Below are 25,716 nucleotides of genomic sequence, written 5' to 3' on the forward strand. Positions count from 1 at the left end.
TCAAGACTTTCATTGAAATTACATCTCTTGTAGGAAACAGGAAGTCGCAATAGCGTCATATCTCCAACAATAATAAAACAACAAGTCATTTTAATATTTATATTTACTGAATACTATCAGTTATTTTACTATAATCTGGCAAAACCGCTTTCAATGTTTTTTATTAGACACGGATCAATAATGACTAGTGAGAGCACAAAAATTAATAAGGTCGGCAAATTAAAAATGAAGGTTTGCCCACTGGCCTTTTGCTTTAAGCTTATTTAATTACATATTGTTCAGACAACATGATTGCCCAGACTACAGATAGGTACATATAAAACGTTGGAACGTAAAGTACATCAATCGTTTATGACGATACATCAAGAGTTCTTAGAATTACAAAGTTCTAATAGTTCCTTCAAGACAATTTATTAGACGCAGTGGAATATTTAATTAAATTTGCATTTAGAGAAGTCCATCTCTGGGTGTTGCTCCATGAACCTGAAACAAGAAAAGGATTTTAAGTTGAAGATATTATTTCGTCATTAACGTACGCGGAAAATATATCAAGGAGATTAATTATCTGAAATATGAAAGTATTAAATCCGCCAATTCGCTCAAATCACAATTCTTACGTGTATAAGTAATCATTGAACTTGATGTAGCCTTTTACTTTCCGATCTCCCAAGCGCTCAATAAGAACAGTTATAGGCAAATCAATAACAAATATTTATACGTATTACATATTTAATGGAATTACAATCGTAATGTTACCATTTTTGATTCATAGAGTCAGAATTGAATCATTATTCGGTCGCTCTTATTTGTAAAATGTTTTAAGTGGAATAAATGATTTATTTATTTATTTATTTATTAGTAATAATTTTAAATTTAAATTTGAAGCATATTCTCTCTCATAAAAATATCTAGACTCCGAGGTGTATTTTTAAGAACATCGAACATCCATAACAAATCTCATTGTAAACAATGAATACAACTTTCAATGTAATACGAATTTGTATGAAATGTTTTTTTTTTCAACATTTATTCACCCCTAAACCGAAAAAGACAGAACTGAGTTCAGATAGTATTATCCTACTAATAAAGGCGAAAGTTTGTAAGTATGGATGTATGGATGTTTGTTACTCTTTCACGAAAAAACTACTGAACCGATTAAAATGAAATTTAGCACACATATAGATGGTAACTTAGATTAACACATAGGATAGGTTTTATCCAGGAAATCCCACGGGAACGGGAACTATGCGGGTTTTTCTTTGAAAACGCGGGCGAAGCCGCGGGCGGAAAGCTAGTATATTCTATATAGGTATATTATGAATAATGCTATTATCGATTTTAACGACTATTACATACGCCATTTTTTTAGCCTGATTAAGACTGATCATATTTACTCACTTCTTAAGCACGTCTTGTTTCTTCTGTTCGTCACTGGTCGGCAGTCCCATCTCCTTTTGCCTCTGGTCGTACATCATCTTCTCAACTAGGCCCCTAGTTTCTCCGTCCAAATCCGATAACTTTGATGGCTCTATAAGCAAAATATATTCCATGCTGTTATAATAAATGCGAAAGTAACATTATAGCTGTAAGCTGTCATATCTGAATAATTGTACGGATTATGAGGTAGATGAAACTTTGAAGAAGGACATGGACTTTATACTTATAGATCTATGTGGTTAAAACTAAACTTTAGTCCACTCCGATAGAAGATTAATATTTTTATGTTTATTGGTTATCGTTATGTACGGTACATAATACCTACATAGTTTATTTTAATACTTAAAGTTAATACACACCTATTATTATTATTTTGGTTTCAAGGACACGGAATGTGAACCAGCTGTAACTGTTTTGTTCTTTTTTAAACACATCCATTATAAAGAACTCTTCATGGTACCCAATTTTATCAAGTCGATACAGCTTATAAAATATCTAACTACTACCAACAAAATTGAAATAATCTAAAAATCTTGCTAATATTTTAAATGCAAAAGCGTCGATGGATGAATGTTGACCACTCAAGTAAAAACGTAGGAAGGGATAGGCATACAAAGTACCTAGGCTATTTTTTGTGGAGATGCCAACTATTGCAGAACATAATATTATTCTTTACGAAAATGTTTAAAAGTTATAGCGATATTAACGTAACAAATCATCAGGTCACTTTATACAGCCATCCATAAAACCATCGTTATTAATGTAAGTAACTTGTTAACTACGAGTAAATCAACATTAAAACAAGTCATAGCGTTGACAAACTTCGCAACCTCTACCGATCGTTTTCAAATCATTTTACACTATAGGTGCGAAAGTAGCATTGTAATGAAAACTTGTACAGGTATCGCTTGTCGAATATAGTTCTCCGGAAGATATTATGTAAATGTGTGTTTTTTGCACTAGTAAAACTCAATCATGAGGAGATATCAATAAAATCATGTTTATTTTTACTTATTTCATGCCAATTCATGGTAAAGCGCGTGGCAGGATAACATAGGTATTTTATGTATCAAATTACTCTGAATCAGAATGCGGTGATACATTTTTTGATCTGAATTTTAGATTTATATTTGTTATTTTAATCGAATTCCTATATTTGCGGTTTCGAATTACACACGAAGGCTAAAATATTTCTTAATCATCGCGATGCGTCACTACATTTTACAGCCTTAAAAATTTCTTAATTTTCAGATGGCATTTATGAGTGAGTGGAAAAACACGAATAAGTTTTGTGTTAAATAATATTTTAAGTTTGTAATAATGTGGTAATAACTCGACAAACTCGAAAAAATCTTTAACCTACCTGGATTTATTTTCCTAGTAGATATTTCTGGATCTGTCGTCACTAAACGGCCCCACCAATTCATTTTGTTAACCTGCAAAAAAATATTGACATTACTACATTTACAAATTAACACACACATACAAATTACTTTTATATACAACGACTGCAATTTATTATAAATACGCCTACTAAAAGCATGTTTACAAAATCAAAACACCTTTTCTCAAAACGTTTATGTCCATATACATTTTTAAAGAATAGAAAATATCAATCACGGGTGGCGGGATTTGAACCAGCGTCTTCTGTAAGAATAGAAAAAATTCGAATATGAGTCGAGGGATAGAATTCCGTTTTGGGGAACGCCGATGATGGAACGGGGAACAATCCATCGTCGGCGAATGGGTGGCGTGAGCTCGTGTGCCAGCTTGCGCCGCCTCGTGGTGGGTAAATTGGTCGAGGGCCTGGAAACAGGCAATTCGCGGAGGACCTGGAAACGGGCAACTGCTGGGCGGGATATGCGGAAGATTGCGATAGTGTCCCCGCATCCCGTCTAAAGCAGCGCGTTGGTACACCGTGGGGTTTTAGTCGGTAGGAATCCGACATAACCCACGGCTCCTTCCCCGGGAGCCGTGGGTATCTTAGGCAAGATTTCCCCACTTAAAAAAAAAGGGAGAGAATTCCGTCTCATGATCGATTTATTTCTATTCTTTAAAAAAAATAATTTAAAATAAAAAATTGTTGAATTTGATATTTTAGTTTTATGGCATTAAAAAGCATTTGAATGCCATTAAACTAAAATATCAAATTCAACGTTTACGACCGTCGTAGGTACCTTTTCTAAATTGACGAGTAAATTCCTGCCGTCCTGCAGCACCCACGTCGATTCTTCAATCTTGACGTCCGCGTCGAGTTCCCCATCAATGATAAGGGGCTGGCCTTTGATGCCGACCTTCAGATGACGCTTGCTTATTACCACTGTCAAATCACGAGGACGCAATACTTGCCGAAGAGGTACCCGCAACTGCAACAAAACTAATCAATGTTAAAAGTGTCCAAATTGTGGCAATCTTATAGAATGACCAGTCCGCTTCGGCTTACATAGCCTCTACGTCTACTCTCTCGTAAATATCCAATGGTGAATGAATTTTTGAAACTGATCAAGTAGTTTTTGAGGATTTTCTGATGAAACAAAAAAATTGAGCTTTGTAAGTATTTAAAATACGCGTTTATTCCGGTTGCATTGAGTAATGCATAAATCATTATTTATTGAATGTTGTTTAGCACCAGAAATATAAGTTACATTATAGATTCATCATACATGAAAATATTTTAAGGTGGCAGGTATGCTTATTTATTGTTATTCAATTAATTATTTAAATGTGCTATAATAATATGTAACGTTTTATAACTTCAACCACAATTTATATGCCTATAAAAAGAGGCAAGGAAATCGATTTTATTCATTCCGCATAAAGCTTTAATGGAGTTGAGGAAAATGCATAAAATGAGAATATGCTTGTCATTTGAGTTGCTCAATATCCACAAGTTTTTTGCAGTTTTAGCTGAAGTTCTTGGAAGATGTCTCTACGTTAGATTGATCATATGATTATTGTGCAACAATAAAATTTACGATGAGGGAAAATCAATGGTTAAGGCTTATACATGCGCTAATAACCTTGACCATACTAGACGGATCTCAAACCTCTCCCGCTGCACCTTCTTTTTTCCTCGCATTTTGTATTTAAAAAGATACTAATCAGTGAAACAAAAAATCCTCGTCAGGGACTGTTGTGTAACTGATAATTTATTAAACATAAAATTTTCAGAGCTCTAAGTCAGCAGGTTACGAAGTTTATAGAGTATTTGCGGAAAAATCGATGACCACGGCACATTTTTTTTCTAGAAATCTATTAACTTTGGAAAAAAGTCCTCGCGAGCAATTAAAGATCAAAGACCATCCTATTTTATATATTTTTTTCGCTATTGTGCTTTATGTTGTACCAGACTTTATAGAGGTTGAACATAGTCGAAATTGCCGGGTAACGCCTTAATATAGCAAACGTGAACGACATCAGAATAAATAATGTGGAACTAAGGAAAACTAGTCAGTATAAATGTATCGTCATTATATAGATTTGCAAAGATAAGTTTCAACTAATGCAGATACCACATATTTAATTAATTATTTTATTATTATTATATTATATAATTAAATAAATAGTGCATATATTTTGCATACAATTGACCAATTAGGCAGAACGGCTTATGTAACAGGATACAACAAAAATGTATCTGCATTTATTTACGTAGACGGATATGATCATTCATGATATAAATATTAAATACTGGAAAAACAAGACGTATTAAACATTGTAATTTAACGAAGTTACAATTTTAAAAGGTCATAAGTTTATAATGTTTAAGTGAAATGGTTCTATAATAATTATGTGATATAATAAGTGTTGACCAGTCCTTATCGAAATGGCGATCTCGTTTATTTCATGACGCAAATCAGCCCTCGATTTGAATTTTTATGAATTTAATGCTATCGATATCGTTTTTAGAGTCTAATTGTAGATATTTCAGAATAATACCAATTAAAGTTTTATCTGGTGCACTTGTTGCAATGCAATTCCTTACAGCATAAAATCTTGAACATGACGTTAGTTTATCATTTATTTAATTAAAATAATTAACCTGGGCGATATAATGTATTCCATTAAATCGTCTATTAACGATCAACTTGATGTAAGTATAATTATATTGAAGGTCACTTCCGTGAAAAATTAGAAATTCATCATCAGATCAAGTACATACTTTGATATATATGTAGGTACGTCAACTGAGAGAAAAAAGACCAGTAAAGAGCACGAGCTCTAGCAAAAACCTTTGCAAATGGGCGTATTCGTACGAACGAATACGCCCATTTGCAAAGGTTTTTGCTTCGTTCGTACACATAAGGATCTTCACTCTCGCTTGCCATATCTATTATCATCTCATTAGTTGTTACATTTACCCGCTATTTATCTGACCGCGAGAACAAGGTGCACTCGATTGAGGAGCGTCATACTGACACGCGGAGAATACGGAATCTTTCGGAATAATAATATGATAGCCACCAAAGAACTTAGCCGACCACTATGGCGGGGTGACCTCGCATTCCACACAAGGACGATGAACATGAACATATCGACATTTGCGTCTGATAAAACTGCACAACTGTATAGTCAATCGTTAGTGATTATATTATCTACGCTATTTTATGTGGAATCATTAAATTATAAAAAATTATAAACGGTTTACAATTTAATCATTATGTGTGAATAATAATGTAAATAGTAATGAATTCTTGTACAGGTGCGCATAATAATATAATGAATTGGGTAGAAATTAATATTTTATGTTTGATCTATAAACACAAGACTTACTTGGTCGAATTCAAAACATGTTTAATTATATTGACATCACATCGCAGTTTATTTAAAAAAATGATTATACAAAAGAAAAAAAAAACACAATTAGAACGGTGGAGGTTCATTACGTACCAATTCTAATGAAACTTAGAAAGACTGAAGAGTCCGAATTGAACACGATAGGAAGAACAATCACGAAGCAATTATATTTGAGCGTGTGACTGAGAAATTAACCAAGCCTTCAAACTGCAGTCTCGTAAAGAATTACTTTTTGAGAAACCTTGCAATTACCGCGCTCAATACCATGGTGTACAATGTTCACGTGTTTTACACAAATACTGATTTACAAATAAAATACTTTAAAATATTTTTACGGTAAACAAAACAAACAACTCGAAAATATATTTTTTATAGATTAAATCTAGGACGCAAACAAGACCATAAATAATAATATTATTTGGATAGATTATTGTCTCAGTAACCACGAGGTGATGTGCGTTTTCCGGATGTCCTTGTTTTGATAAAAGCAGTTTATTTTCAAAATAAATAATTAATGCAGATGAAGAAGATTATTATTACCTATTACACAGTTCTTCCTAAACCTTATGCAATATAAATGATTCCGCTCAAAACTACGAAGAATAGCGCTTCAAATCTTCGGCCTCTAACTCCTCGCTAACAAAATTCAAATCTTCTTACATTATATCTAACTAGCTGCTCCGCGCGGTTTCACCCTCGTAGCTCTACTCCTATTGGCCGTAGCGTGATGTTATATAGCCTATAACCTTCCTCGATAAATGGGCTATCTAACACCGAAAGAATTTTTCGCGAGATTAGCGGTTTAAAACAAACAAACAAACTCTTCAGCTTTATAATATTAGTATAGATTTGAAACGTGTGCCAGTTTTTTTGAAAACTAAATTAGCGGTCATGTAACCTATCAATTACATTGTCAAATCGTACACACATAATTTGTAGCAATTCTAATTCCATTCCAAAGGCACAAGACTTACTACACAAGGTTGTGTTTTAAGCGAACCCAAATGAATTTTTTATAGTTCTAGCAAATCTACCTTTATTTACCATATCTTTGAAAACGTGACTAATTTAGAATAACTACGAACACGTCAGTACTTAAATGCTGCTAAGGGCTAAAACAATAATAAGTCTTCTTTACCACTGTGCTGTGCTGATAACATCATTAAAAAAAATTGTCGTTAGAAACATTAGTCAACATGATTAGAATATTATTGAACGTGAATTTATCTTTACTATGATAATAATTAAATCCTTTGTTTGGTGGTCTTAAAACATGCATTCATGCATTCAAGTTTTAAGATTTAGAATTTCATTGTCTATCATTCAATATAACCGAATATTTGTATCCTGCACTATCATTGGAAGTATACAAGGATAGTTTAAATTAATTAGATATATTATCATTGAACTTGGATGGGTCACGTATGCGTTCATCCTTTTTATTGATGTAACATCTTGTGAATCGTAATTTCTATCACTTTCCGAGTCCCGCATGATTCAATGTAAGAATGGCATGGCCTCGCTCGGTCTTGCACAACCACTGGAGTACCACAGGGTACGACATTGTGGTCCGTCGTATAGTATATGTTCGTGACTGAGCTTCTGTTTTTCACAAATCACTTTTATATTTCCTTTTAGCTCATTTTGAATACTAACGTTGTTTGACTCGCTTGACCGTTGCAATTCTTACGAGAGAACTTGAGCAAATATTACATCAAGTGAGACAAATTTTTCGACATTCAAAGTTTGTAATAAATAAGTTTGTTTATACAATCTGGATACAATGTTCAATGCGTTATGTTAATAAACATTCTAAAATAGAATCGATATTGACAATAAAAATTATTTCAAACATTACAATAATGTACTTTTGTGGGGCTTACACTTTCCTATCTTAAGTGTAAAAATGATAAAATAAAAAATATAAAACAGTGAAAAAATGCATTATTTATTAAATTGAATGCACACTCGCTGAAACGTTAAAAAAGTGGAGTACAACCGGTAACATGCAACTTTATATATAAAACCTTGCGTCTTGTTGCAACACTCTCAGTTCGACTCTAGTCGCTTTGCCGCTTGGAACGGGCGCGTCAAACGTCGCCGGCCACACGGAGAGGGCGAGAGAGGCTACAACTCGCTGAAGAAGCGAATGCGAATCCGACAGCTATGTGGACCGTGTGAATGCAGTGTTCAGTGACGTAATATTTGTGTGACAATCTTATCAGAACCCGCGTGGAGGTGACTGTACAAACAATGGATATGAAAAGTGCGGTAAGTTGCGTAGGCTGTTATTGCTAATCGTCCATCACCAATCTAGCCCAAATTATGTCAATGAAAGTGATAGAAATGGTGTCAAATAATAATTTAACAGATTTACATATTTTGTTTGAAAATAAGACACCGGAAGAAAAAGTTTGTGTTAATAACATATACCACATACCTTAACCTCCCAGATTAAACGTAAGTTATTTAGATGACATTATTTTAATCAAATAATAATAAAAAAATTTTTAATGAATTCTCGGTCATACCTATATAAACAAAATACTTTGAATATGACAACAATATTATGTCGCGACTTACATAATTCGTGACTGGTTACTTCTATATAAATCTTAATATAAATATCCTGATTCACATTAAATTAAATACTACAATAAAAATGAAGCTGAGTACATTTTATTACCAATAATTATTATTTAACAAAAACACAGTCGTTTTGCGAATATTATACAAAACAACACAGTTGAAATATAAATTATAAACATTCCATTAAAATATTCCTATACAAATAATGAACGAATCTATTATTTATGACTAGTACTACTTCCATTTGGGACGATGGAGGCAGAGGTCAAGCGTCTCAATGTCCAAAAAAACAATAATCTGACGCATACGCTGGCTAGGACGCCCAAACTAAATTTACCACGAAATAAATGTCGATGTTCCGCTCATATGATGAATTATTATATTCCTTCGTATAGATGGGATATATCTATACTAATATTATAAAGCTGAAGAGTTTGTTTGTTTGTTTGTTTGAACGCGCTAATCTCAGAAACTACTGGTTCGAATTGAAAAATTCTTTTTGTGTTGAATAGAACATTTATCGAGGAAGGCTATAGGCTATATAACATCACGATATAACGATTGGGAGCGAAGAAATAATGGAAAATGTAAAAAAAAACGGAGAAAATTATTCATCCTTGAGGGCTTCCAATACGTGCGCTGCGTAAACGGTTCGAGATACCAAAAATATATGTATGAAAGAATTATTCCTTTTGAAATGATCTAAAAAAATGTCCGCGACAGTATATGTCTATCTTTTAAGATTAACTCACTAGAACCGTTTTAATGGTAATTAAATTTGGTCGAAATTAATGCATTATTTGTTAAGAGTTGTATCAACGTAATAATATAATCTTTATCCAAATAAATGTGTTGTTGATTAAGACTATTAAATTGTGAACAAAATTGTCTTTGACATCACTTTATTTTAACATTTTCTAAAAAATCTTAGAGAAAGTGTAAGAAATGTTATAGTATGCTATATATTCATGATCTACTCAATAAGCTCTTTCATTTGATACCCTACACGGCATGTTTTGGAAATTTTTATTTTTTTCTTTGTATGCCATATTTAATTACCGGGGTGGGGAGAGGGGGACCACAAAACTGGTTGGCAACATCTGTCTATAGGATGTCTGGGATCTATACAATATATATATCAGAAGTCAGATTTAGGTCCGCTATTTTTGCAAACGAACATCTCCTTGGAGCCTGCTCTATTTCCTTCATAATGTCAATTTAATATGTTTCCGTATTTTTAGATTAATTTTGTCTTCATTAATAAGGCTAGTAGATAATAAAAACACATATTGCCATTAATTTAAGTCTCCCTGAAATTTTAAGGAAAGTATTGTAAGCTCAGATTTGCTTCGAATGCACACTGCAACGCGTCAAAAGTCATTTTGGTAATAGAAGTTTACATTTAAATTTTAAATTTAAAGTGCATCTCTGTATAATAATTAAAATTATAAAATAAATAAATTAGCATCGGTAAATGTAAGAATAAATTACACCAGAATCAAATATCAGAAGTGTTTATAGCTTGACATCTTAAATTGCCATGAGAAATGGTATTCTTACAAAGAAAGATGATCGGATACGGGTCAATTATCACATCAACGATAAAGAATTTATCGGCACTATAAAACAATAATTGGGAGTTCATAGAAAACAAAGTTGAGTCACAATACACGGTGATTCCAAATTTTGAAGCACCTAACAACAGACGCCCAATAAAGAATTCAAATTATCACGAATACCGGAATAACCAAGCGAAGAATTTTAGCGTCGGTCGATGCTGTTTATTAGATCCGTTTGTTGTTTGTTCACGACTAATATTTAAATTCCTTTTTTGGCTATGCGGAATGGCAATAACAGTGTCTTTATGTCAGAGGTGCTACATTCTCATTCAATATAATGAATATTAAACACAAATCCTTGCATTTTGTATCACCTGCTATTTGTCCCAATAGCATATGGTTAAAATTAAGAACTTTAATTCAAAGCTCTCATATTTCACGCATTTATTACTAAAACATTATTCCATCAATGCTTGATGGCTTGCCCCTTGACCAAATAGTGTACATTAGTCCGTATTTAATAAATCGCAGCTGTTTCTTATCGGATGTGCATCAGAAGTTAATTTATTAGACAAGTTAGGATTACTAAACATATGGTAACTTTGTAATAACTGAATAGCGTTAAAAATTGTCTGCTGCTAATACTTCAATTCATGATTTACCTACTCAGCTATTGAATGAGATCTTTAAATAATTAAACACTATATTATCGTGCATGCAATAAATATCGAATCAATTATAAATTAATTTCTATAGTATTTCTAAAACAGCACAATCGCGTTGTGCATGTTCTAGTCACACTATTGCAAAATATTAGGAACGGCTGTAAACCAAACTGCAGTTATAAGTTACTAGGGTCGAAATAATTGGTGCAGGGATTCGAATTGCCGACAACCAGTGGCCTTCACATTTCGCTATACCCGGACTTAGCGAACATCCAGCCAGAACGAGAGGTGGGCAGTACGTTGCACTCTGTAACTCCTCGCTAAGATATTGTCTATTTTCTTCTCCGATAATTATAATTTATTTAGAACACGTTTAACAGTTGTTCGTGTCAGCCCTATTATATTATTTTAACGATGTAAACGTTGCAGTTGAACAGAATTTAAAATGATCATATGTTCAGACAGGAAAAACGTCATAGGTACTATATCTAGTAGGATTTTTGTTGGCTTCAAGGGTTAGTGTGACATGAGCAAGGGAATTTGGTTATCATTCCAATAATTTAGTTCTGAAAATTTTTAAGGAATTATTATCTATCACTTTTTGTGTAATCATCAAGGACGTATGGAGCGAACATTCGTAAGAAATGTGAGAACCACATTAGAACCTTATAAGTAACATTCTGTCGATAATTTCTTAAGACATCACAACGTAAAACAGAGTACAGAAAGTTTCTTTATTATGAAGGAAGCTATATTAATGAAATTATATAAAATACTATTTTAAATTTATAGTAGAGATTATGAAATTAAAAAAGAAAACAAACAGAGGATTTAACGATACTTATTAACGAAATACACACACATATGTATTTCTTTGTTATTTAAACATTTTAATCTTGTGTTTAATCCCTAAGGTCAATTAAGATCACATAAATCGTCAGGGTTCGTTTAAAATCGTCGCTATAAATCAGTGTCATTGACATAGAATTACATAAAACCGCATTAGTTCACGGTCAAATTAAAATTAGACTTGTTTACAATTTATCAATACATAAATTATATAGGTAGGTGCTTAGATTGACAACTGATACAAATAACTTATTCTTTTAATTTAACTATGCTATTAGGTATGATTTAATATAAAATGCTTTTTATGAATACATACTTCCGGATATATCTTATATTAATGCGTTAATTTTGTTGAAACTCGAAAGGAAACCTTATCTGAAATATAAAACAGTTGACATTTATCAAACATGTTTTGTTGAAATTGTTCAGGATATAGTATAAATAATGAGTACGCTGCCCAAAATTATTGTCCTATACCTATCCGGCTAAAAGGATTTACCCAAAGCAATATCCGTTTGTATTGTGATGTAATTAGGTTTAACCCGGTCACAATATCACAAAAAGTTTATGAAGCAATGATGCCTTAAGCAATCACGATGTGCGAAAAAAGAGTTTAAAGGAATTTGTATAGGATTTTGTTATGACAGATCAACGCTAACTACAACCACTTAGCAGCTTTATTATTAAGCAAGCCAAAAATTATATCCAACAATGGTCCGAATCATTCGTTGCAACGACAGTTTAAGGTCACTGAGTAGTAAATTTTACTTGCAGATATACATTTACATTCGTCATTCACCGAAAACAACATAAAGATAACGACTTACTACTTTGGTATTTGGAACAAAATCTCAAAATGATGTCAAAAATTGATGTCATTTAAAAAATGGCGAAAGGCAAACAGGTTTTAAAAAGGCATCATATTTTGTAATGTTAAATATTTTATGGCGAAAAGATACATTCCTTGTAAAATTTATAACAACCAAAACAATCCATTTCTTTTTCCAATCGACATAAAAAAGGAAAACAATCCAAAATTATCCTGAATCTGAATGGATACTATATTTTCCATAAATTTAAAACTTTTTTGAGTAACTTGATTCTTAAGCAACATAATGTTATTTGTGCAAAACTTGATCTACTTATACACCGTACATCAATCTTATAGACCGGGAGATACTGACACAAAATTTCGAGTCATTTGTAACAAGGATGGCGGTTCTACAGGGGTCTTAGTACGCAATGACAAAAAGAAAAATGATGGTGTGAACGCTGGTACCGGTGGCTTAGTCGCGTGGGCGTTTGTCGAACTCGCCGGAAAAATAGCGAAAGTCAAACGATTTGTAACACAAAAATTTTAGAATTTACCGATAGCCCATAAAAAAGTAGTAGGCGGTAGTGTCATGCCATACTTTTCCGGTGTGACTTACAGCCCGCCATACCGACGCGAATGTGTTGATTTAAATAAAACAATCATTCAACCATTTGTACCAGGCTAACTTTTGCACAGGTAACTATCGTCGTGCAGCCATTTACGAAAATCGCCATGCCATACTTTTCGGACGATTCCAAATGGTCGCCATACCGCCGAAAATCTGCAAAAAAATTTTATTTCGCCAAACTTTTTGTACCAGTATTGCATTTGGATTTTTGGAGAGAATTTGATAAAATGTGACCATTATTATATTTGCCATACTTCTAGTAGGGGGAAAAAGTGCTGTCATACTTGAAAACTTAATTTATTATTAATTTATATAAGTGAAGATTTCCAACACTTAGATCTTTGAAATTTTGTATTTATATTTGTTGATCCTCAAACTTACAGGAAAAATAAGTGCCATACTGTTACAAATCGTTTGACTTTCGCTATTTTCCGACGAGTTCGACTAACGCCCACGCGACTAAGCCGCCGGTACCAGCGTTCACGCCATCGTTTTTCTTTTTGTCATTGCGTACTAAGACCCCTGTAGAACCGCCATCCTGTTACAAATGACTCGAAATTTTGTGTCAGTATCTCCCGGTCTATTAATACTATTATAAAGGCGAAAGTTTGTATGGATGTATGGATGTTTGTTACTCTTTCACGTAAAAACTACTGAACCGATTACAATGAAATTTAGCACACATATAGAGGGTAACTTGGATTAACACATAGGATAGGTTTTATCCCGGAAATCCCACGGGAACGGGAACTATGCGGGTTTTCCTTTGAAAACGCGGGCGAAGCCGCGGGCGGAAATCTGGTGATTAATAATTCTGATGATTAGCATACCAAAGAGAATAATGTTACATTTGAAACGAATTGCCTAAGTTAAAACTAGAAAAATAAATAAGGAGGATTGTACACAACGATAGTGACCTTAATCTTAATTGACAACATGTTGCTTTGGACGAGTTGATATTTATATACCAGTTAGCATGATAGCCAGGAAACGACACACTATTTGAAAAAGATTTCAATCCTTCAAGGTAAATTGTTTTTGTATTGCGTTCGATTCTTTACAGACTTAAGACAACACACATTTATCAGCTGTTAAGTATAAACAAGATGAAGTTAAATGTTTCTCACTTTAACTCACAGCTCCCAAGCTGTAATAGATATGTATTAATAAATAAAAATAATTATTCCATGGACAGAAACATGGAATAATTACACAAAGACTCGAATGTGTACTTGTTGAACATAATATTTTTTTCTTTATTTTTATGACAAGAACCGTAAACGTATTACTTTTTTTCTAGAAAGTGTAGACAAACAGTAGAATATTATCGATATGTCCAAAAAAAGTTATGATGATAAAGTTCACAAGATTAGATACTTGAATATTTTTAGAGTAACAAGAGCATGCAGTACTTGTCGTAACATAACAGTAGATTCTAGACGTCAACGAGTGATGTCATTTAATCATGAATAGAAGAATCCGGATAAGTAACCTATTCCATGGCCACTTTTTCTAATAGAACATCCTACTCAATAACGTACGTGTTATTAGGCGTTAATTGATTGTGACGTATCAAAACAAAAAACAAAACAAATTTTAATCCTCATAAAAATGATGTAAGAAAACATCCGTTTAAATAATATTTATTCATTGTTTGTAGCAGTTAACATGTTTCATTTCCATATCTCTGTTCAAGATCATCTAAAGCAGACCTCGAGTAGAAGGCGAAAACGGTCGACAGAATTTATAAAATCCATGCATATATATAAACAAATGGCTCTATTAAAATTTATTAAAAACTGTATGGTAAAGCGGAATTTATTAAATCTTCTTCATTGTCAGTCGGTAGTCGAGTAGCTTCCAAAGCAATTTGCATTGACACGATTCCTGTGAGTTTGTACATAAATACATCAATTCAGTTCAAGGACGACCATAAGCATCATAGTACAGTTTGTGACCAGCGTGAACAATGTGTTATGACGCTGTGTCCTCATGCAACAGCCTCATATAAAATATCATATTTAATCGTTCAAAATTAGTTACGCTTTTTACCTCCTTTCATTGGGCGTATTCTTCAGAACCGTATTTTAATGAGACTATTGCAAAGCAATGCCCGTTTAGATGCACATTTAGTTATTTAACGTGTGAAATCTTTAACAACAATAGAAAGTATATACTTTCTTTCTTAGAATGAAATCATAATATATATCGCTACATAAAAGAATAATTAAAGTATGAAAATAAAAGTATGTATTAAAATTATGAACCCGTTATCCATTGTGACATTTGCATTACCGAAAGTGTTCCAAGAACATGCAATAGCACGCTTTCTCCTCTAAAGGAGAACAGTCAAAATGCTTGTTAACTGATTATTATCATGGTAAATATGTATTAGTTATACATACGTTGCTTTTGAGTCCTAAGACAAGGTATTCTTGACGGCTGTCTCACTAAGAATTTTTCTAGTAAAATTTTTTAAAGCTAATTTTATACTTCGAGTGATAATTTTGCAATCAAATACACACTTCTTACGTATTTATAAATAATATTTCCCATTCATAAATATCCAAAATTCAATATCCAAATTCCTATTAAACAATTAATCTGAGAAGTAAGAGGTAGTTGATATAAATCAGCATAGTTTTTGGGTTTGTGCAATGCAGTTTTATAAACAAACAAAAATATAATAGTTACACATTATCTATTAACATTTCAAAAGCGCTTCGCTTAATTAAGCACCGTACTTTGCTTGTTATTACGAGTACGTGTTAGAGAAGCAACATAACTAATTACATAATTTTTGTATACGGTCGCATTGCATAAATGTTTGTGGGACGGAAAGCAATCGTCATTACGATTTGCGTTGAGATGTAAGAGTAATGTGTTCCGTGATTACAATTACCGTTATTGACACGAGGCGTAGACGGATAGGTACATTCAATTAGATTCGTCAAGATTACCGCTGTTGTGTAATTTATAACCGGTGTCTCGTTGAACTAAATACGTTGCCAAACCATGCACCTGTCATTAAACTATAAACTTGAACTCAAGTGCTCATAAGAATTTCGTGTTGCCTGCATTAAGTATATTGAAAGAATTATAATACCTCGGCAATTATAAATGCAGTTATGTTCATGGTCATAAATTAGTATGTGCAAATAGATGATACTTATATTTATTATCACGTGTGAGATAAACGCGAGATTATGAAGTTTTACCACAGTAATTAGCATTAATAGCACATGGGATCTTCGTCGTGTCTGAGCCACGTGTCAATCAATATCAATTAAATCCAGAATAATATAGACTCACATCCGCCATGAATCACGTGTACTCCTATGTGATTTGATCGTTATTACAAAAAAAAGTCGGATGGTAACGTAGGATACACGATAATGGAACTCAGGTTAGGTAGTTAGGAGGGTTATTTTGTATTATCTGCGTCTGAGGAGATTTTCATTTTGCTCCAAACCGTATAATAGTTTGGCATTAATAAGCAAAGACGACAAAACTGCGGCTGAGTTCTTTTCCTGTTGCTGTACTTAAATGTTATTCTACAACTCATAATTTATCTCAACTTAGATATTATGATGCCTAATAGTTCACATTTATTATGCACTGATGATTGCGTAACTTTAACTGCGCAGACAAGAATTGAGAATGTTTGTCGAAGCATGGCTAAATTCAGTCATATGTAATGAATTCGAATATTAACATGGACAGATGGACATTTACATTAAATCAAAGTCCAAAATGCTACTACATCAAAAAGTTGTTCTTTAAAAATGTTTGAGTTTCTGTGAATGAATATGTCAAGTACTATTTCGCCATAATACATAGAGCATTAGAAGCCATGACGTAGGATTTGAATTGAGTCAATAGGTAACCAAGCAGCGAAAGTAATAGTCAGCCATACCATTAGCAAAGGTTTAGTTCCACGGAGTACCACAAAGCCAGAATGGAACCGGTTATTTGCAAATGGCGAAACATTTTGCAACCTCGCCCACTACTTCTTTTGTAAAAAAATGCGGAATAAACCCATGGATAATATACCTATTTTGTTTTCCAGTTAGCAAACACAATGTTGTCTTTTGACAGAGCCTACAATCGTTGACAATCAGCTAGGTAGTTTTTGTAATGACCATGTAATAGCCATAAACGTAGACGCGCTACCTAAAATGACTATCCATCATCTTATCGTTGGCATAACAAAGGGATGTCGACGAGTCCGTGAGACCGAAACAAAATTCAAATTTATTGCAACAGAGGCCAACAAAACAAGACGGCAAATAAAGAGAACGCGAACCTTGAAAATTGTATCTGACAAAATCAATCGGACTCTAAATAAAACTTGACCTAAAAATGAAATTGATGAAACTTCGCTAGATATTGTTACGTAGAGCACGATGAATACCTAGACTTTGAATTATTCAAATTGATAAACCCGGAAGTGATGTAATTTAAGTGCTTAATTTAATTTATTGATATATTTTATTACAGATAACCACGACCAACTGGCACATCCCGAGGCCGTCGTTGTCTAGCAGCAGTACGGGAAGCATCAATGACCCGCGATCTCAAAGAGGCTCCGCCTCTAGCCAGGGGTCCTCTAGTAATCACAGCACGCACGTAAGTTGAAACAATCTATAATAATTAATAATCTGGACTTAAAAAGTGGCATTGGGATTCATATATTATGTATCATATTATCATAATCTATGATCATCTACTTATTGCTATAGCATAGAGATGCTATAGCAATATTCACCTACCACGGTATCATAAGTATATGTTTTCCACCTCCACATTGAAAACAATCCGGACATAAAACAAATGAACGCGGATATGGCAATATTATGCAATAGAACTAAAAACCCATATTGCTTAAGCTATCACGACATGTTTCGATATAACTCTGATCAATATTTTACAGAGCGTGTCTTCAGGATCTTTGCTGTTGAGTGCAGCACATTTAGCACGAATGGATGGCAGGGATTTATCCCATAACGGTTACATAAATCAAAACAAAGACGCAAATTTGATTTTTGAATGCCGTAAGTCACCATTGACAAGTGCTGTAATCTCCATACCTGAAGAGACTCGTGACGTGTCGGATGCCTATTGGTCAGATGTGAAGCGAGGTTCGATCCCCGAACAGGACACGACATCCCGAGCGAGCTCCACCCACTTCACCGTCGTGAATGGCTTTACAAAACAGCGAACAACGAAGGAGCCCAAGACTTGCTGTTGCAGTCACTCACATCAGATAACCGTGCTCGTCATATTCATGACGATCCTGCTCTCCGTGTGTATACTGGCGGCAGTATGTTTTGTGGAAAGTAAGTAATTTTAGAGTAATTTAAACTTTTGAATGTACATTAAGTGCGTTTTTAAGTGATAAGTATAGGATGATAAAAAAAATATTCCAATGTATGTTGCTTCCCCATAATGAACGTGACCTAATTCTTGCCAACGCATGTTCGGCTAGAACTATGATTAATCGCCTTTGTATAAAGATACGGGTATTAAATTAAACTTGTCTACACCTACAAAGTTTCACGTAATAATTAATTAATAATGGTTGCCATAATTGTGGCCTGTAAAGATGATCTAATTTTCAATTAAATCAGCAGACCGAACATAAATGCCAATACCATACATGCACTGACGAGATTATATTATATCAAATGTCTTGATCAAATAGGCTTGTCTACTGACCGATTTTAATCAATATATAGATGAAAAGGTGAAGGAAATCATTCTCGTCATATACTTCGTAACTGAGACAATGACGGCCTTGACTAAGAGACCACATGAAAAGTAATTATTTCCTATATCAAAAGTATAAGTAGCAAGTTTTCAAAGCACCACCGAACGCGTCATACCCTGATAACATCATCAAAGACATACATGTTTTTGGGAATCTGTCTAACATAATATTATAGTAATTAGATACTTTTTTTTCAGTGCGGATGCGCAGAGAAACCGGGATGTATAAATACTCTTAGAAACACGAAAATTACGACGAAATGTTATAAAATAAGGTGACAGCAAGAGCACACTTCGAGGATTCTATTCAAGCATACGACTTTGTTTTCCATAGACCAAGAACAGTGTAGAATGTCATGGATAACTTTAGCAAATCCTTGGAGCGCTATAAATAAATTGATTCATTAACACTGCTGTAAGCTGTGTTTAGTTACAATTTAAGTAACAATAAAACATTTTAGATTAATTTTACTAGTGCAATAACGTTACAAACTTTTGTAACAAATTAATAGAAGAAATTATCTAGCCAATTATCATCATGTATTATAATATTTATGACTTAGTGCTCAAACTATTTCGTATTAGTAGTGGATTATTTAGATTTAAGTAAATTATTTGAAAAGCAGGTAGCTGTGATTTCTGTAGCAGATTTTATAGTCTTATGGATACTATAATGCCAGAAACTATAAAATTTTAAATGTGTAAATATTAAGAACAATGTTAAATTTATTGTTAGCCTTAGTTGTAATGAAGTAATGATCGTGGACTTTCACTTTCCATTCTGTAAGTTTAATGCTGATCTTAAATGGCGTAATTTGGTAAATATTGAATTGTACTGATTTCATTCATACATTATTCAAATACATAAAGGTTTTTTTATTAACGAAAGAATCTCAATCGTTTCCTTATTGCTGTAACATTTTCATTATAATCATTTCTTATTTATTTAAATATTTATTTGTATTCAGGCAACATTTTTACATGCCAATTTCGTACAAATTTTACCCAGACAAATATGAATCAATACTATCATATTAATGTAACTTCTTAGTTTAAATAATTGTAAATAATAGTCAAATATGTTATATAAAATATCGCACACCCAGTTAAATCCTGTATTAATATAGCATAATAATATAAACTGTGATAAATACACATTCAAAATTCGTTGTCTTTTTCATTTTTTATAATCCCATAATCCTCTTTATATCCTTACTAGTCACACAGATGAAACCACGCGACGTTGTTAAATGTGCCATGTTATTGGCCTCTATATGTAGTAGTAATAAAGTCACCTATTTATACAATAACCTATTTATAAATAAATTGAAATTGAAACAGGTTGATTTCTGTATGTTGAAGAGATCTATAAGAAACAATTTTCTGTCTATATGAAACTTAGCAGCGTCCACCGTCAAAACAACTGAACATATTCATATGAAACTTGGGATTTCTTGAGCCTTCTGTGATTACAAATTTTATATCATGCTATATTGTATACTAGCTTTCCCCTCGCGGCTTCGCTCGCTTTGTAGAAAACTTACCAAATTATATACTTACTAAAAATTGCTCAAGAACAACTCTTTATCTATTAAAAAAAACGCATTAAAATCCGTTGCATACCTACATAGTTTTAAAAATTTAAGCACGTGGGGTATATGTATATAGTGACAGAGAAAGCGTGCCATTGTAGGATACAGTAATCAGCATGCATCCTTGGTTAAATGTGACCATTACTATAAATGAACGCATATTTCAATATTACTCAGTAATTTACTTACAAAGTTGATATTTGAAAGAATTCAAGGTCAGTCATAGAAAAGTTTAGAACAGCTTATATAACGCCACAATCAAAGGTCTTATTATTTGTGCACTCCTATCTGTATAACATGAGCAAGTTAACACTGGGTTATTTTCAAAATACATACATATAGTAAAATTAAAGGATATTGACACGCAAATTTGATGAAACTATATTTGTTATATAATATCTCCTCAGCATCATGTAACCTATAATTTTAAATTTGAATTTGAATCTACATAAAGGTTTTTTTTATTAACGAATGAATCTCAATCATTTCCTTATTGTTGTTACACAATATACAAGCGCGGTTAATATCGCGGGATTTCGTTTTGCACATACTTAGTTAAAGTTATAAATATTTTTTTTTATAATTTGTATTAACAAATGACCCGCCGCAGGATTAAATTTTAAACTACAATATACAAATTAACGAACCTCGACTTCTTCAAGTGTCTGCGTCCACCTATAGTGTTCCAAGTCACATCCGTTGCCAGCGTTGGGTTTAAGCTTGCCTTTCTCTTTGGGGTCATCGTCTTCATCATCTGCTGTGGTTGATGGTTCCGCTGCAACTGCACTGTCTCCGCTGCCGTTTTCTGTTTCTGTGAATTAAACATTTCTGTTATTGAAGTGAAAACTTCTTTAGCGGCGTTGGGTATAAAATCTTAAACTCGCGTCAGTACACGTGGCCTGATCGAAAAAGCGTAAGACGGATTTTTTTTTTAGCCTTTATATTCCATCCATGCGTAAGACCAAGAAGCTTATAGATATAAGCTTCTTGCGTAAGATGGATACCATTCCAAAATATCAAACATGCTGAACGTTAATAATCAAGTTTTCACTTCTGCCGGCACTCCCTGAGTGCAACCCGTCTTTTTTTTCTGTTATTTTCTGGTAATTTTCTATTAAGGAAGCCCTTGTAACATACAAAAGTAAGGGCCATTTTCTATACTTGCTGGTAGTCACTTTAAAATAGCATTTCTTAGAAGCAACAAGCTGTGTGAAATTGACAAAAGTAATAAAACATATTATAACTACTTACTGTAAAAAAAAACTTGTGACAATGTAAGTATAATTTCAACTTATCTATTAGTTTATCTTTACTATTCAATATTTAGTAAGTGATATCATTATTAAATGTGTGTTCATTACTTGTGTTCATCCAGGCTTAGCCTATAGCTTAGCTTATAGTATGTATATAACCTACAGCACTCAGGAATCACTTACATATCCAACGGGGAAAGAATTTTTGAAATTATATTGTACCTAGATTTGACTCATTTATACAAAAAAATTCTTCACCTGATCTATTTTTTTCATTTCAAATCTTTAAAGTCATTTTCCATAAAAGTAGATACATATATTTTTGTTTATATAAAAGAAGCACCTACAATGTTTGTTAAGCTATTGCATAGCTTCTATCGCGCGCCTTGAGCGCGGGGACCGAATCCAGAAATTCCGTAACGAAAAAACCTCACGCTCCCCACTCCGACGGACACAGAGGTATGGCTTGAAGGCATGCTATGCAATAGCTATACCGCGGCAGTCCCCGAGTGCCATACATCTTTTTTTGAAGTGAAAACTTCTTTAGCGGCGTTGGGTATAAAATCTTAAACTCACGTCAGGACACGTGACCTGATCGAAAAAGCGTAATAGAGTAAGATCCCAGAGCGATAAGACATAACTTATTTTCTAAAAGATGAAACTTTAAGTTCTCAGTAGTGTCTCATGTACTTTGTATACCTGCGTGTTTGTGAAGTTTGCCCAGTGACACCTGGGCAGGTACCAGGTGAGAAAGGTGACTAAAAATAAGAGTTACTTTACTTAAATTTAGATGGCTGATTTTTAGATATATTTTATAGAATATCATTCTCAAATGGTATCGTAAGTATCAGACACTTTTCATGGACCAAAACTTTTGTCAGACGCTTTAAAGCTCCACCGAAAATAACCAACTAAACTTTACTTATTTTTTAATGTCTGATTTTTTAATATGTTATCAACATAACTATTACAAAATTATATTTAATCAGTCAGACAAATTGGAATGACCAAAAATCCACTAAACACAAAAAATATTCGGCCGTAAGAACGCGAGAGCATTATGCATGCGTTTCAGAGCGAGTGAGACGTCCGGGTTACTACCCGGTTCTCCTTCTTTAACTCACATTCTGTTTCATTCTACTGTGTATGTGCGCGCAATGTATAATATACATTATACCCGGCCGCGGCGCGGCGAATGATGATTCCTATGACACTGACAGATATTCTCAAGAGACAAACTTGTAATGGCGTCACTATTAAATTAGAAACGTATTGGAGGCGTCTAAAAATGGCATTTATTAATTTTTACGTAGCTTTATGCCATAGCAATGATATTCCGTTGGAATTATAACCATTCTTAACATTTACGAGAAATTATATCAATCTGACTTTGCGTTTACGTCCTACAATAATGCACTCGCGTTCGTACTCACGGCCGAATATTTTTTGTGTTTAGTGGATTTTTGGTCATTCCAATTTGTCTGACTGATTAAATATAATTTTATAATAGTTATGTTGATAACATATTAAAAAATCAGACATTAAAAAATAAGTAAAGTTTAGTTGGTTATTTTTGGTGGAGTTTTAAAGCGTCTGACAAAAGTTTTGGTCCATGAAAAGTGTCTGATACTTGCGATACCATTTGAGAATGATATTCTATAAAATATATCTAAAAATCAGCCATCTAAATTTAAGTAAAGTAACTCTTATTTTTAGTCACCTTTCTCACCTGGTACCTGCCCAGGTGTCACTGGGCAAACTTCACAAACACGCAGGTATACAAAGTACATGAGACACTACTGAGAACTTGTTATGTCTTATCGCTCTGGGATCTTGGACTATAAGACGGATGTATATCAAACATGCTCAACGTTAATAATCAAGTTTTCACTTCTGCCGGCACTCCCGGAGAGCAAACCGTCTTTTTTTTATCAACTTACTTGTTTTTTTGTCCTTCTCAATGTCTTCTTGCATCAGTTCTGCCTCTTTATCAGTAAGTTCAGTCACTGTAGCCGGCTCAAAGTCCTTAGCGAGACGTTCTTGCTCTTTCTTTTGTTGTATTTCTTTCAATCTCTTCTCCGCTTCCTCTTTTTCTTTCCTAATTTTGTCTGCCTCTTCTCTGGCCTTTGCGGAATGTTTATAGAAAATATCTTTTACTACCTAAAATGTAATAAGAGTTTTGAATATTATTTATTCAGCCAGCAACTAAAAATTTCTTGTTATTTAAATTAGTCCTCAATTAATTAGTATTCTCAAGTTATGAAAATCTATTTTAAAAACAGTCCATTTGGTAATCTAGGCTTTTGATATATAGAATACTAGCTTTCCGCGCGCGGCTTCGCCCGCTTTGTCTAAAACATAATAAATTATATACTAAAACTTTCCTCCTGAATCACTCTATCTATTAAAAAAAACCGCATCAAAATCCGTTGCGTATTTTTACAGATTTAAACATACATAAGGACATAGGGACAGAGAAACCGACTTTGTTTTACACTATGTAGTGATATTACATATTATACAAGAAACCCATATAAATGCCATCAAGTAAAACTAATTGTAAACCATTTTAATGTTATGACTAGCGGTCCGCCCCGGCTTGGCCCGTAGTACATGTTTACATTTTCTCTCGATAAGAACCATCCTCGTACTTCAAGGAATATTATAAAAAAAAGAATTAACTAAATTGGTTCAGCCATTCTCAAGTTTTGCACTTACCAAAACATTTAGCAATACATTTTTATTATATAGATTACATTCGCTATATGCTTTCATTAATCATATGCCCACAGATAAGACTTCACAAGCATCAATAGCAGAGTGCATACACAGGCACAATTGTGTATGAAATAGCTATGCATAGTTTGTATATTATATTCAGGTATTCATATGAAATATATTAAATACCTCTTGAGAGAGCTGTAAATTGTCTATTAAGCATAGCAAAAAATGCTGCATTTCATTCCACATTGCATGTAGAAATAAAAAGTAATTTTCCAATTTTATGAAAATGTATTGATTTATTGTACACTCGCTGATAATTTTCTAATAAGGAATGGATGTTTAGGAAATGTATTTAAGTTTGTTAAACTTATGTAATGAGTAATACTTTGATGACTAACTTATTTTTGTTTATTTTGTCACTATTAAGTATTAATACTAACCTTTTCCCATTCACCTTCTTTTCCACCAACAAAGAAGTCAGTTTTTCTAGATAAAAATCCTACAATTGTGTCCAATAACTGAAATTTGAAAGAAAATAAAATTAAAGAAAAGCTGCAAATATTATAAATGCATTTGTAGCATATAGGTTGTAATTTAATAGTGTAATGTGTGTAAGCAAATTTATATAAATATGTACCTCTTTTACACCTCCTTCGTGTTGTTGTGCCATCGCTAATAACATTGTATCAAATCTTTCAGGATCGTTAGCCATTGTTATTTTTCTACACAGCTTTGAACAAGAAAATAAAAATTTAAATTTAAAAATTGTAGTTTCTTTTGTTTGTATCAATCAGAACCGGGTAACTATAATGATTAAATAGAAACCATGCGGATTGCGGTTCGTTAAGCATAAAACTTATAAGCATTAAATATTTCACATTCAATACTTACTTCTATAAAATTTACACAATTCACAGTAAAATCGAATATAGTGTAATGATTTGTGATTTATTAAAATAATTTAAACTTCCCTTTTTCAATTTTTCGCTAGTGATGTGCTCGTTATCGTTTTGAGTTAAGAGCATTGACAATGACAAATA

General features: G+C 33.1%; 2 protein-coding genes and 1 long non-coding RNA gene across 4 annotated transcripts in view; 2 read left to right on the forward strand and 1 right to left on the reverse strand.

Annotated features, from left to right (window-relative positions):
* Nucleotides 1–20,274, forward strand: part of LOC149484606 (uncharacterized) — a 172,417-nt gene extending 152,143 nt beyond the window's left edge. The window contains exon 2 of the long non-coding RNA XR_016316284.1: nucleotides 20,076–20,274. This is a non-coding gene — a long non-coding RNA (uncharacterized LOC149484606). The remainder of the gene's footprint in view (nucleotides 1–20,075) is intronic.
* nudC (nuclear distribution C, dynein complex regulator) lies at nucleotides 86–25,716 on the reverse strand. Of its 2 annotated transcripts, none has more exons than XM_089700815.1 (9): nucleotides 25,568–25,716; nucleotides 25,314–25,398; nucleotides 25,117–25,194; nucleotides 23,893–24,112; nucleotides 21,347–21,510; nucleotides 3,615–3,803; nucleotides 2,801–2,873; nucleotides 1,399–1,528; nucleotides 86–483 (listed from the first exon to the last, which is right to left on the reverse strand). In XM_089700815.1, exons 2-9 carry the CDS (start codon nucleotides 25,386–25,388, stop codon nucleotides 432–434), a joined length of 981 nt encoding a protein of 326 aa, XP_089556941.1. In that variant the 5' UTR covers nucleotides 25,389–25,398; nucleotides 25,568–25,716; the 3' UTR covers nucleotides 86–431. The 2 variants fall into 2 exon arrangements, with proteins under 2 accessions (XP_089556941.1, XP_089556942.1); XM_089700816.1 differs by having other exon boundaries at nucleotides 25,314–25,406; nucleotides 25,568–25,713.
* On the forward strand, nucleotides 8,294–20,274 carry LOC149484617 (uncharacterized). Its single transcript, XM_089700818.1, has 4 exons — nucleotides 8,294–8,505; nucleotides 17,839–17,967; nucleotides 18,272–18,677; nucleotides 19,306–20,274. The coding sequence occupies exons 1-4, from the start codon at nucleotides 8,488–8,490 to the stop codon at nucleotides 19,344–19,346; spliced, it is 594 nt and encodes a 197-aa protein (XP_089556944.1). The 5' UTR covers nucleotides 8,294–8,487; the 3' UTR covers nucleotides 19,347–20,274.

The sequence above is a fragment of the Colias philodice genome, chromosome 11, assembly GCF_061535455.1.
Source record: "Colias philodice isolate Cphi_HAF_F1 chromosome 11, ilColPhil1 Martin Lab GWU primary, whole genome shotgun sequence".
Lineage (NCBI taxonomy): Eukaryota > Metazoa > Arthropoda > Insecta > Lepidoptera > Pieridae > Colias > Colias philodice.